This window comes from Lynx canadensis, chromosome A3 (genome assembly GCF_007474595.2).
Source record: "Lynx canadensis isolate LIC74 chromosome A3, mLynCan4.pri.v2, whole genome shotgun sequence".
Taxonomy (NCBI): domain Eukaryota; kingdom Metazoa; phylum Chordata; class Mammalia; order Carnivora; family Felidae; genus Lynx; species Lynx canadensis.
This window is the reverse complement of record NC_044305.1, coordinates 100,614,964-100,628,583: the sequence shown is the minus strand read 5'-3', so window position 1 is coordinate 100,628,583 and position 13,620 is coordinate 100,614,964. Positions and strand designations below refer to the sequence as shown.

Genomic DNA, 13,620 nt, shown 5'->3' with positions numbered 1-13,620 from the left:
TTTCTCTCCGGTAATACTCTTTATCTTAAAATCTTAAAATTGGTATCAATATAGCCATACTTACTTTCATATGAGTAGTGTTTACATGGTATAATTCTTTTCTGTACTTTTATTTTTAATCTACAAACCATCTCTTTCATAAGCAGCATATAGTCAAGTCTTTTATTACAGTCAGACCATCTGTATCTTGCATTTGGAGTATTCAGAAAAGTCCCATTTGTTCCTTCTTTCCTGCCCTTCTAATCGGTTTTTTAAAAATAAGAATGTTGTTTTTTTATTTTGGTAAAATATACATAAGAAAAAATTGAGTATTTTAACCATTTTTAAATGTGCAATTCTGTGGTAGCAAGTACATTTACAATGTTGTGCAACCATCACCACCATCCATCCCCAGAACTTCATCAGCCCAGAGAGAAACTCTGTACCCATCAAACAGTAACTCCCACTCCCTTCCATTCCTAGCATCATTCTACTCTGTCTCTATGAAATTTGACTTTTCGAAGATTATGATTATTGTTTTTAATATTTGTTTTTGAGAGAGCGAGCGAGTGAGCAAGCCAGAGAGGGGCAGGGAGGGAGACGCAGAATCCGAAGCAGGCTCCAGGCTCCAAGCTGTCAGCACAGAGCCCGACGGGGAGCTCGAACTCATGAACCGCGAAATCATGACCTGAGTCGAAGCCAAACGCCTAACCAAATGAGCCACCCTGGTGCCCCTGATTATTTCTCATAGACGTGAAATCATGTATCTCTCCTTCTGTGTCTGGCTTAGCTCACTTAGCATGCTTTCCAGATTCATCCATGTTATAGCATGTGCCAGAATTTCCGTCATTTTTAAGACCGAAAAATATTCCATCGTATGTATTATGCCACATCTTGTTTATTCACTCATCTGTTGATGAACACCTGGGCTGTTTCCACCTTTTGGCTCTTGTGAATGATGATGCTAAGAACACGAGTGTATGGGTATCTGAATTTCAATTCTTTTAAGTAAGCCTAGGAGTGGAACTGCTGGATCATATATGTTAGTTCTAACTTTTTAAGGAAATTTATCCATACTTTAAAAAATGTTGCTTAACACTATTATTGTTTAAATTCATCCAGAAGTTTATAATTTCCCTTGTACTCCATTTTTTTCTTGCATGCTCTGGGTTTTCTTTCCTAAGGATATCCTTAAAAGTTCCTTCAGCGAGGGCCTGAAAATAAACTCTGGTTTTCATCTGAAATTTTCCATAAAGAACAGGGGAAGAATTTTGCTGTGTCTGTATTTCTGTTTTTGGCTATGTTCTTCAGCACCGGAAGAATGGAATCTATTTTCTTCTGACCTCCACCGTTGCTGTTACGAAGTCAACTGTTCGTCTGTCACTTCCCTGAAGATCATGTTTTCCCCACTCTGGCTGCTTTTAATACAAAACCTACTTGTTTGAGTAGTCTTTTAATTTATTAACATACAGGTGGACTTTTAACTTATCTTGCTTGATTTAGGTGGGCTTCTCTAATCTGATGAGGTCATTAATACTGGAAAATTATCTCTGAACAGCATCTTTCTCCACCCCCCCCCCATTCTCTTGCCTTTCACTCACTCATTATCAAACATGTATTTTTCAGTGTCCTGCTTATCAGTTAACACTTCTTTATAGTTTCCTGTTATTCAATGCTGTATTCTTTTTTACCAATCTCCCAGTTCATAAAAGAATTTTTTCTGTTTAACTCATCTGCTGAATTTCTAATTTTAACCATCATGTCTCATTTCTATAAATTCTATTTAGCTTCTTTCCATATTTGGTCATTTCTGGAAATCTCATTCTTTTATCATATTCCAATACTCTCATTTCTTTTAATGTATTAAACAGTTCAGAATATAAAATAATACTGGATCATTCCAATCTGTAAACCTTTGCAGGTTTAATACGGCAATTTGAAAGTTCTTATCGACTCTTGTTCATGGTGGCTTTCTGTTTTCACACTTGTTACAATCTATTTGATTATGAATAACAGTGGTGTAACTATCGGTGGGACTCCTTTGAGGCCTGGCTTGGAGAGAAGCCCAGGGAAATACAGAAAGGTGGCTTCCTGATGAATTCTCTTCCTTCAGAAAGGATTGTTTTAAGATCCTACTGTTCTAAAATTTCTAATAATTTCCTTTTCCTTCGTAAACTCTTATATTATGAAAGACAAGACAAAGTATTTCAATCTCTTTGAAATATTTTTTTAGAACCATTTAACCAGTCATTATTTGATTTCTTGGTTAACTTCCACTTCCAAATTTAGTTAATTGGCAGTATTTCTTTGCAAAAGTGTGACAAGGCTTCCATTTGGCTAAGAAGAAACTTATTTCCATGTTAGCATTATAAATAATCACAAATCACTATAGCATCTAATTTCTTTGCTTTTAAGAGGCATTCCCAGAGCAACCTCTTATACCTAGAACATTGCAGAAAAGTGTGCTGAATCTATAACCAGAGGATAATAATGCCAATGAGTGGAGTCAAAATATTATATGAATACTTTAATGCAAAATGCTTAACACTTAAAATTAGCAAAGCTTCATTTAAATTAAAACTCCATTTAACTAAAGATGGTTAAACCCAAGAATTGTACAGTAGTTGATTTCTGCTATATAATGCCAGTCCTAATGTAATACAGTAGGAACTGCATCGTTAGCTGTCATTTCCTCCATCGCTCATCTGAACCCTAAGGGGTAGGGGAGAGGATATTCAGACAGACACAAAACAAAATACAGCCAAATAAACCGTGCAGTGATTCCTAAGAGTTATAAATCCATTTGACTAAGCTGTCCAACCAAACAGCTGGGAATAACTGCAGGTATTGTTCCAGAGCTGGTAAGAGGTTTTGTTTTTACAGCATGGTAGAAGGTCTGCACTAGGTGAAAAGTCACAGTTTAAGGATGCATGTACTGTAAATAGTTCCTACATATACACATTTAGTGTGTGTAAACACTAGAAATATACATTAGACAGAGTACCCTTACCAGTTGGGTACAGTTTAAAAAAGAAGATGAGGTAACATGAATCTCAAAGTCCACAGGAATCCTGCCTGAAGAATTTGAACAGCTGCCAGTAATTCACGTCCAATGTACAGGGGTTAAGGCGTCTCTTGGACCCCTACGGTTTGCTGAAACTGGATTCGCTGGCTTTCAGCATAGCAATTGCATCTTTCACTGCATGGTAGATAACATTCTTCACCTAAAAGGACAGGAGAAAACATGGTCAGTTCACCAATAAATCTAAAATCTGTCCCTAAGAGTAAACTTTTCCCTTACCAATTTTACCACCATTCTCTCTAAATTAAAAATTTTTTTTTAATTTTTAATATTTTTTAAAATTTAGAGTCAGAGAGAAGGAGAGAGAGAGAGAGAGGGAGAGAGAACACATGAGGAGGGGCAGAACGAGAAAGAGAATCTCAAGCAGGCTCCATGCTCAGCACAGAGCCTGACATGGGGCTTGATCCCACGAACCGTGAGATCATGACCTGGGCCGAAATCAAGAGTTGGACGCTCAACCAACTGAGCCGCTCAGGAAGCCCCTCTCTCCAAATTTAAAACTCAGTATTCAACATGTCAATACCGAAAAGGCCCCTAGACTCCATTAGGCCAGTATTTCATACCTATTTTAAACCCATGCCTTTTCCCCCTCATGCAGGTTTTGATGCCACGTGGCACTGAGCCTGGTGAATACAGGGAGAGGCAAGTCCCCAGGTACAATTTTTCAAAACCCGTATGTTCCCCTAGTTTTCCAAGTATGAAATTATATTTTACATAATTCACTATTAAAAGCATCTTTGAACCCACTCTCTGGATCCTCAAGATTCTGTTCTGCTCTATTCAAGGATAACAACACAGCATTAAGAGTCTTTGTTCAAGACCAATGTCTGGCAGTTGAGCCAGGATCAGATATCAGATCTATTCATTTTCAATACTAAAGCCTTTCTCTTGGGGCACAGTATTTACAATCTAAACAACAGCAAACCAAGGTAAGATTTCTTCTATGTTTGTTCCTCCTTGGCCTATGTAGACAGTGGAACTAGACATAAGCCAGTTCATCAACTCATGTGCCAAGTGTGATATGGCCAAGTTCACAGACTCTCTTTATAAGGTCAATAATGGGTCATGAAGCCAGAGTCAGAGAACACCAGGAATCAGTAATATTTTTACCTGTAATTTATCTTCATGATTGGTGTGAGTCTGTGACAGATAACGGAATTCCTGAGTAAGCCAGAAACAGTGTTTAACATGCTCTGGAGAAACAAAATCTTCGGCCACTTTGATACAGCTATATAAGTTATGAACCTGGAAAACACAAGCTACATCAGTAACACATATGCAAAAGTTCTTAGTGTAAGGAGAATAAAGAACAAAGTAATGTTTCTTGCCTGATGTGGAGCTCCTGCTGGGATAAATACCACATCCCCAAGAAACTGTACAATAGCCCAGCCTTGAACTCCATACTCTTGGTGAAGACGCTTTCTTAGTGATCGGTCTAAATACCAGCTCTGATCATGAATGGGATCATGGTCTGCTGGGTTTTCTTGACCTTGCTCTTCTGATACCTAGAATACATTTGAAGTATTATGAAACTGAGCAACATACTGAGGCCCAGCGAGGGCACTTCCCCCTCTGAATAGTGTGGGCAGTCAACAGATGTCAGGCCTTCCTTAACAGATACTCTGTTGGCAGAAAGAGACAAGTAATACTCAAAGACATTAATTGAATGAACCAAGAGAAAACTGAAAGAAAATGTGGCTTTCCTTCTGTTATTTCCAATAATCTCTGACTGGCAGTCTGCATATATTTGGAAATGCTATATTTGGACAATAATTTGGTCTAGACTTTTTTTTTTAACGTTTATTTTTTGAGAGAGAGAGAGAGACACAGAGTGCAAGCGGAGGAGGGGCAAAGAGAGAGGGAGACACAGAATCTGAAGCAGGATCTAGGGTCTGAACTGTCAGCACAGAGCCCAACACGGGGCTTGAACCTACACAGTGCGAGATCATGACCTAAGCCAAAGTCGGATGCTTAACTGAGCCACCAGGCGTCCCTGGTCTAAACTTTTGAACATAAACAGGCTCAAGTTCCTTAGAAACAGACTTGCTGTATTGCAGTTATTAAAAATCTATGTTCATTTAACAATCTGAAATACAGTGTTACAGACGAGTCCCAAAGATAGCTATAGAATAAATTTGTTTATTCTAGACACAGTTATTTGGCAGCCCAGACTCAGGTTGACACAATCAAAGGAACAATATGGTGACCAGCAGGTTTTGAAAGAGTCCAATGATCCCAAGTAAGAAACAGCTTCGACTCAAACCAGTGCTGGTTAAGGACCTACCTGGTACCAGGTAACAGGCTAGGAGTATTCACATTCATTCCTCATGAACTGAAGAATGTCAGTCACAGATGCCTGGGCTGCAATCAGTAGCCTCAGTGGCAAACAGGTTTAAAGACCGAGTGTGTCCATTTTGCCTAGAACTTTCCACACACAGCCCTTGCTGAACAATCTGCCTACTACTAGAAACCTGAAATCTTAAAAACCCCTGCATCCCTTTCCAATGACCCTTCACAAGCTAATGGCCACAAGCAATGCCTGAGGCTTTCCTGACCTACTACTAGTGAGGGGACAAAACCTACAGGGACCTAAGTAACTCACTCTGAGCAAAGATATCAAGGGCCAAGGAATTTTATATGAACCTCTAAAGTACAGTACTTAGATTTTCAAGGCAATAAAAACAAACCGGTACTGGGACGCCTGGGTGGCTCAGTCGGTTAAGCGTCCGGCTTCGGCTCAGATCATGATCTCGCGGTCCGTGAGTTCGAGCCCCGCGTCGGGCTCTGTGCTGACTGCTCAGAGCCTGGAGCCTGTTTCAGATTCTGTGTCTCCCTCTCTCTCTGACCCTCCCCCATTCATGCTCTGTCTCTCTGTCTCAAAAATAAATAAACGTTAAAAAAAAAAAATTAAAAACAAACCAGTACTAACAGATGATCAGAGGAACTAACCTGAAGGTAGAGCACAAAAATCTCCAAATCCACTATAATGTAAAACACAGTCATAAGGAAAAAGGCAAGGCCCCTCTCCTCTTTTCAAAGGTGTGAGCCTAATCACTTTGAAGTCTGTTCCTCAGCAACCAGCTTCAGCCACGTCAGTCTGACAGGCACAGGTCTAACTTTTGAGGCCGTGATGACTTCCTGGTAACCAGCTAGTCTCAACATGTGGTAATTTATAATACTGCTATTCTCCACGCCTCTCTCCTCACATGCCATAGGATAAAGGGCACACCTTTTTAAGGAATTCTCGTATTTTCTCTGTGTCCTTTGCAGCATATATATGCCAGAGGGCTCCCGGCTTCTCTTTTCCCTCGATAAATCGCTTTATTGTGAGTTCATCAGAATCTCCGTCTTGGATGGTTTTAAGGACTTCTGGAGCAAGAGAAAGCAAATATCACACCAAAGTCTCCAGCTCAGAGAGTAAGCCCCACTTTTATGCTCAGCAGCACCCTACCTTCTTCTTGGTCACACTGTCCTTTGGGAATTCCCACATACACCATGACATTAGCTGCATCAGATACGTCTAAGTGAAGATTTGTTGTTCCATATTTCCTGTCTTCTGGAGTAATCAATCCTGCCAACAGAAAACACCTTAAATTTACTGAGATGTGAAGGCTGCCATTCTCTTTCCCATTCCCTGGGAGATACTTGGTCACAAACTTAAAACCTGCCTCTCTAAATCATGTACAAGACAACAGTATTTAATATTATTAAATTATCCTTTCAACTTTGAAAGAAAGCAATCTCATCAAATATTTAATCATTAAAACAAAACAAAACAACAACAACAACAACAAGTTCTAACAGTGGGACTTCTGTTTCTGATGACAGGCAAAGTAGGTCCTTGACACACCCTCCTGAAAGAACTAAAACTACTGGATGAAATTATTGAAGAAAATTTTCTTCTAATGAAATCAGTGTGCTGGCAAAAAAAAAAAAAAAAAAAAGAAAGAGAGAAAGAAACACTCATAAGCCAAGAAATCAGAAAGCAGGATTCAGGAATGGTAAAGTGGCTCCTCCAAAAGGACATGTGCTTGACCAGGTGAATCCAAGCCCAGGTTGTCACAGCCTAGAGCACTGTGGGGTAAAACCTAAGGCCCAGGGTCCACTCAGGATGGAGAGTCTAACAGAAATCCCCTTCACATACACATAAAGCTGAGACCTCAAATGACTATACACTCAGAACGAAAGAAAACACTGCCTTGGTTCCTTCAACTGTAAAAACAAAAACAAATAGGGAGGGTAGGGTGAGCCACAGCACAAGCTCATAGTCTGAGACTTTAATCTCCTACCCCCTGGAAAAGACCTACTTTGCTCAGCACTCACCTTAAGGCTCACCAAGCCCTGTGGTCACCCTGGACAGCCCACCCTGACATGTGGACTCTGCTTCTTGAATGGGCAGTGAAGGGAAGCCTGGCTTGTACTGGGCAAGCGGAAGTCATTTTCTAACCTGCCAGCGTCCGAAACAGCCCTGTTTTGTCTGGAGGAGGCCAAGGACTTCCCTCTGATTTGTGAGAGCCTACGGTTCTAGGAGCCGCTCTCCACAGCAGAGGGCACCCCATAACGTCCACCTGGGACTGTGGCCCTAAAGCCCTGCTGTGCCTTCCTTTCTTCCCATTCAGTTGACCTATGAGCCCCAAGAGTGGGGAGAGAACATTAGGTATTAGGGCAAAATCAAAGGATGTGCTTTAAAGGCGACACATAAAAGGAGATTTGTTTTAACATGGTAAGGGACAAACATAACGGGATTGAATAATGAAACACTCATGGTAAAAAACTGATAGCTACTGTGACTGGGTAGTAAGTATATGGGGAGTCACTGTATTAGACTCTGAAGTTCTGAGTGCATTTGGGACATTTTTCTATAATAAAGAGTAAAATTAAAATTTAAGAAGAAAAAGCAATTAATAGCACACAAGAAAAATGAATGAAATGGACAGTAATAAACGATAGCATGGATGAATATCCAAAAGCCTGATTCTATTTCTATAAAGCTCAAACACAGGTTAAATCTCAAAGAATATTCCGCGGGAATACAAATATATATGGTAGCATCACAAATATGCAGGAACGACAAACACAAATTGCAGGGCGACAGTTAACACTGTGGAAGGAAGCGTGAACAGGTAGGTCTCAGAGCTTCATCAGGCTGCTTGCTCTTGGATCAGTGCCAAATAGGGGAAAACAGCTGTGCCAACGAGGAAGGAGGTGACACCTACCCAGCCATCAGCACAAAGCCCATCCAAATGTGGCCATGGCGACTGCACACTGATAAAACAGTCTCTAAAAGGAGCCTGAACTCCAACAGACTAAGATCATAAAAACATAAAGGTCCCAGGGAAAGGATACCCAGAAAATAGAAAATCCTGAAACACAGCACCATGGACTGTTACGAAAAGCACGTGAGCGGACACAATCCGGGCTGCTGGGGGTTGGGGGCAGAGTAGAATGGCTCTAGCCTGGAAATTAGGAGACTTGACGTCCTAGGCTCAGACCCGAGAAGGTCACTGTCCCTGCTACTGTCCTGAAGACCTGGACATCTGTAAAACTGCTGGTGGTACTGGAGCTGGAGAGATATTGACTCTCTCTCCAAAGAACCTTTTCACTCTACTCTGACTGAGGAGTCACAGCTCGATCACTGGATGTTTGAAAATGACCGCTCTTTAATTTTATGAGAAGGTACAAGGTGTTTGAAAATGAACACATTTTCATTATTTTCAATCCCTCACTGCTTATTTTGTCACAGGTAAAGCTTTTAAAGAGTAACACTGCCATCTATCTATGGGTGTCCATGCTGCCAAGCCATTCAAACCAAGCAGACAATTTATTCTGAAAACTTCTCAGATAACCACTTCTACCCCATAAAGCTTCAGGATGTCTACAAAGCAAGGATAATCACTATGTGACATTATACCACTTCCACCATTTCCTTTTGTGGAAAAATACTTTCATTTATGTAAGTTCACCGTAAACCCCCACTGTAAACAGAGTATGCTCTGAGACTCCAACCAACTAACTGCTCCGACGGGCTTGCAGAAAGGCAACTCAACGAGGGAACATGCAACAGCCCCACAGCATATGCAGGGTTCTCTAAACTGAGATCTGGAAAGCAAAGGGAATAGGCCAGGGGACTCCTGCCTGCTGTGTCCTCTCTCCCACAGACCATTTCTCACCATCTCGGGCAACTAGACCGTGGGAGCTTCCCAACATAAACTTCCTTCTCGAAATGTTCCCTGACTCCAGTCCAGGTGGATCCCTGAGCTGACTCCATCCTAATGGAAGAACTGTGGGGCTGAGATCCAAGCCCCTGCTCTTCTCCTCCCCCGACAGTGTCGGGAAAACACAGCAAAGGTGCTAAAGGACTCTGTCTTATCTTCAGGAGGGCTGTCACCCTCAGGCCTGAGAGACTGGAGTTGCGAGTAATTACAGAAGGAAAGAATAAAATCAAAGAAGTAATTTCTAGAAGGACTGGAAAAATGGGATCCAAATAGTATAAAAGACTAAAGCAGGGGCGCCTGGGTGGCGCAGTCGGTTAAGCGTCCGACTTCAGCCAGGTCACGATCTCGCGGTCCGTGAGTTCGAGCCCCACGTCGGGCTCTGGGCTGATGGCTCAGAGCCTGGAGCCTGTTTCCGATTCTGTGTCTCCCTCTCTCTCTGCCCCTCCCCCGTTCATGCTCTGTCTCTCTCTGTCCCAAAAATAAATAAATGTTGAAAAAAAAAAAAATTAAAAAAAAAAAAAAAGACTAAAGCAAATTCAATAAATGATCCAAAAAACTGAAACTTCGTTCAACAATCAATGGGTAAATAATTCCTTCAAAACAGCCAACTATCACCAAGACCTAAATAAAGACCCAACATAAAACTATTCAAGATCAGGGGCACACAGGTGGCTCAGCTGGTTAAGCATCCGACTTCAGCTCAGGTCATAATCTCACGGTTTGTGCGTTCAAGCCCCATATTGGGCTCCGTGCAGAGCCCGGAGCCTGCTTCAGATCCTATGTCTCCCTCTCTCTCTGGCCTTCCCCCGCTCGCATTCTGTGTGTGTCTCTCCCAAAAATAAAACATTAAAAAATTAAAAAAAAAAAACAAACTAGTTGGTGACCAAGGAAATCAATCTCTATCTTGTACAGTCTTCCTCGCTGGATAGTTTATGGAGTCATGTCTAAACAATGAAAATCCAATTCAAAAGGTGCTTCCAGGGGGCCTGGGTGGCTCAGTCAGTTGAGCAGCAACTTCGGCTCAGGTCATGATCTCACAGTTCGTGGGTTTGAGCCCTGCATCAGGCTCTGGGCTGACAGCTCAGAGCCTGGAGCCTGCTTCAGGTTCTGTGTGTGTGTCTCTCTCTCTGCTCCTCCCTCACTTGCACTCCTCTCTCTCTCTCTCTCAAAAATAAACATAAAACAACAAACAAAGTGTGCTTCCAATACTAACTTAAGCAACAAACTACTACTCACCAACATGGATTACTTGCATTTAAGTATAGCTGGTTTTAAAACAGCTGCAATGCTAGCAGACTGATTTTAAAATGAGTAACAGAATTGATTTGATGATATACCATACAATCATTTAAAAAATATCACACTAAAAACAATTAAGCACCACAAAGATTTTAAGATATAATATTAGATGTAAAAAAAAGAAAAAGTAAAAACTGCATATGTCTTACAACTGTAACTACGAAAAGGAAATACACACATGGAAAGGAATGAAAGGAAATACACAAAAATGAAGCCAAATGCAGTGTTCTTATCAGGATTATGAATGTTGTCCATCTCCATCTCCCCCAAAAGCAATTTTCCAAACATTCTGACTTAACTCTATTTCCATTATAAGGTTTTCAACTTAGCCGTTTCTTCCTTACCGTAGGCATTATACATCTTCGGACCAAGATCTGGCCTCACAAAGTAGTTTGGCAGCCTGGAAGCCAAGTTTAGTTTGCCATCTCTCCTTGTGTACTCGGGCAGTGGGATATTGGCCATCAGATCATCAAACCTAGGACAAGAGAACCAAGCGTTAGCAAAATAAGTCTGCCTTTCTAATCCAACATTGTTTGATCTGTTTTGTTCCTTCTTACCAATAGGAAGATAAAGATGGAGATAGCTTTCCTTACAATATTTAAGATGAGACTTACAGTAGTTAGGAACAAAAATGTCTTCCTCCTCTCCTACAGCACACATCTTTAACAAAATGATCTGGAATATTTCAGACAAATGATTTGAGTGATAACTTTCTGATGGTAAGAAGTGACACTCAGGGATGTATTATTAGTTCTAAGCATTCTTTTCAAAGTCCAAGCTCCAATCAGGAAAATGGACCTACCAATTCAGCAGTCTTGCTGTCTAATGCAACGGTATCATTGCATTGAACCCTGATGTGTCTGATCCCAGCACTGCCTCCAGCCCAGAGGCTGCACACCTCAGCTGGCCTCTTTCTAGCAGAGCACTACAGTTGAAACTAGTGGACCTTTCATTACTCAGCCAGATCTCAGAGTCAGGAACTTCTTCATCTCATTTAAAACACACTTCTCCAAGACTAGAAATGAAATATCAGCACCAGTGGAACTATTCCATATTTCATCTTTCCCTTCTGAAAACTGTTTTTTCACCACCTCGAAAAGAATTTATCCTATCAAGTCAAGGACAGATTCATCCCTCACCCCACCAATAATCATACCTAGAAGGCATCATATCTCTAAAATCTTCTCCTGGTGGCCAGTCCTTAAGTTTCAACACCATTGGTTCTTTTTCGTTCTTCAAACGGTCTGAAAAGTAGCCAGAATTACTGAATTGTTATTATTCATAACTCAGAAACAGACCAAAATAAATGGCAAATTAGCATTTTATGCTTAACAATTCAATAAAATTTACCTCTGCAAAATCTTCACAATCCGATACGTTCAGTACACAAATATTTTTCTTTAATATTCCCCTCCTGCCAATTGCAATAAAATTGCCTATTTTATTTCCATAGGGCCAAGAAATGCATTCGTACCCAGGAGGTAACACAGGAGTAGCAAAATAAAAATTACGAACTAAGCTTTTCTAGATGCTTATTAAACTGCTGCACACTTATAGACTTCAGCCACCCCCTTTTGCCCTTTACACATAGTTGGTGTTTTGACAGCTGTCTGTTTCAGATCCAGTCTCTTCCTCCTATACAGTGTTCTGGAAGAAGTTAGTAGCTCTCCAACTAATAAACAGCGGTGCACTTTAAAAATCAGAGGCCACAGATGTTTAGTAGACCAGATTTTCTGAGGCCACCGTGAAATATAAATGACTTGTTTTGCCCAGCAAGACTGAAACTACCTGATATTCTGTCCAGGGATAACTAGGGTCAACAGCACCACAGGGTTTAGTCAGCACTATTACCATTGTAATGCCAAGGAACGAAGAACCAAGCTCTACTTGAAAAAGATGCTGATAATTACGATTAACAGCAATGACAACTATTATGTCATTTCTTGCTGTGTTCTAGTCTCTGCTAAGTGTTTTAACCATTTAATCCTTACAACTAAAGCCAACATCCCAGTGAGTTTAGGCACTATTTAATATTCCCATTTTGGGATGAGGAAACTGGCAGATGCCCAAGATCAACCAGTTACTAAGTCGCAGAACTGGAACTGGAGCCCAGGTTTGACTTCAGACCCTGTACTCTTGAGGACTAACATTTGTAATAATGTTTTGTAGTCAACCAAGTACTGTCCCATAACCCAGCTTAATTAAGTGCACACTATAGGAGGAAACAAAGAAAAACACAGGGTACAGCGTATGTTCAGAATACCAGCAGTATGTCAGTGTGGGTGGTGAGCTGGGGGTGTGCGCAGCAGAATCGTCAGTAAAGAAAAGGCAAGCTATAGTTGATTCTTAGCTGTTTTTACCATCTGCCGGCATGAGGAAGTTTGAGTCCCAGAAAAATGAAGTTACCAAGCTCATATGCACAAGTACATATCAAGAGTCAGGCTTTGAACTCAGGCCTAACTGGAAAGCTTCATAAGGTCTGCCCCAGCTGCACAGGGCTGCCTCGCCAGATCGCGTCCGTCCTGGGACACCAGCATTTAGAGAATAAGGGAGGCAGGGGAATAAAGACCCTGACAACTTCCAACTGCAGCCTAATCAGAGACAATGGAGGGCAATACTTGCTTCAGAACTCCCTGCAAGATTCGCTGAGGCTTTGTTGAGTCTGCATTGCAACTGACTCCTTTGCCTGCTCAGTCCTGCTTCCTCTTCCTTTATTTCGCAGATGTTGATCCCTAAGTAACCATCTTATGTCTGAAACTCCATCTTAGTATGTACTTGTAGAAAACCCCATCGTGCCTTGTATTAAATACTTTGTTACAAATAAAGTATGAGCCATAATCTGTAAATATGGACAAAAGGAAATAAGGAAGCAGATTCAAAGATGGAAGTGTGTCTAAAAAAGTAAGGGTGATGAATGAGTGACCTTGAGCTACTGAGAGTCTAAAGAATGAACTGGCCAAACCCTCCAGCAGGGATGGAGGCCTGGTGACAGATGCCTGTGATGTGAATCCCCAGGGTCAAAGATGAACTTGATGTTCTTGGGAA

The 13,620-nt window shown here is 41.2% G+C and overlaps 1 protein-coding gene across 2 annotated transcripts in view; it reads right to left on the bottom strand.

The window, feature by feature from the left end:
- Window positions 1–2,491: 2,491 nt before the first annotated feature.
- Window positions 2,492–13,620, bottom strand: part of KDM3A (lysine demethylase 3A) — a 53,082-nt gene continuing 41,953 nt past the window's right edge. Inside the window, exons 20-26 of one of the 2 annotated variants that reach the window (XM_030311045.1) lie at window positions 11,732–11,819; window positions 10,920–11,050; window positions 6,513–6,632; window positions 6,291–6,430; window positions 4,390–4,566; window positions 4,172–4,306; window positions 2,492–3,203 (exon numbers count right to left, since the gene is read on the bottom strand). In XM_030311045.1, coding sequence (XP_030166905.1) covers window positions 3,123–3,203; window positions 4,172–4,306; window positions 4,390–4,566; window positions 6,291–6,430; window positions 6,513–6,632; window positions 10,920–11,050; window positions 11,732–11,819 — 872 coding nt within the window. In that variant the 3' untranslated portion in view covers window positions 2,492–3,122. The remainder of the gene's footprint in view (window positions 3,204–4,171; window positions 4,307–4,389; window positions 4,567–6,290; window positions 6,431–6,512; window positions 6,633–10,919; window positions 11,051–11,731; window positions 11,820–13,620) is intronic. The other variant, XM_030311046.1, reaches the window with a different exon arrangement.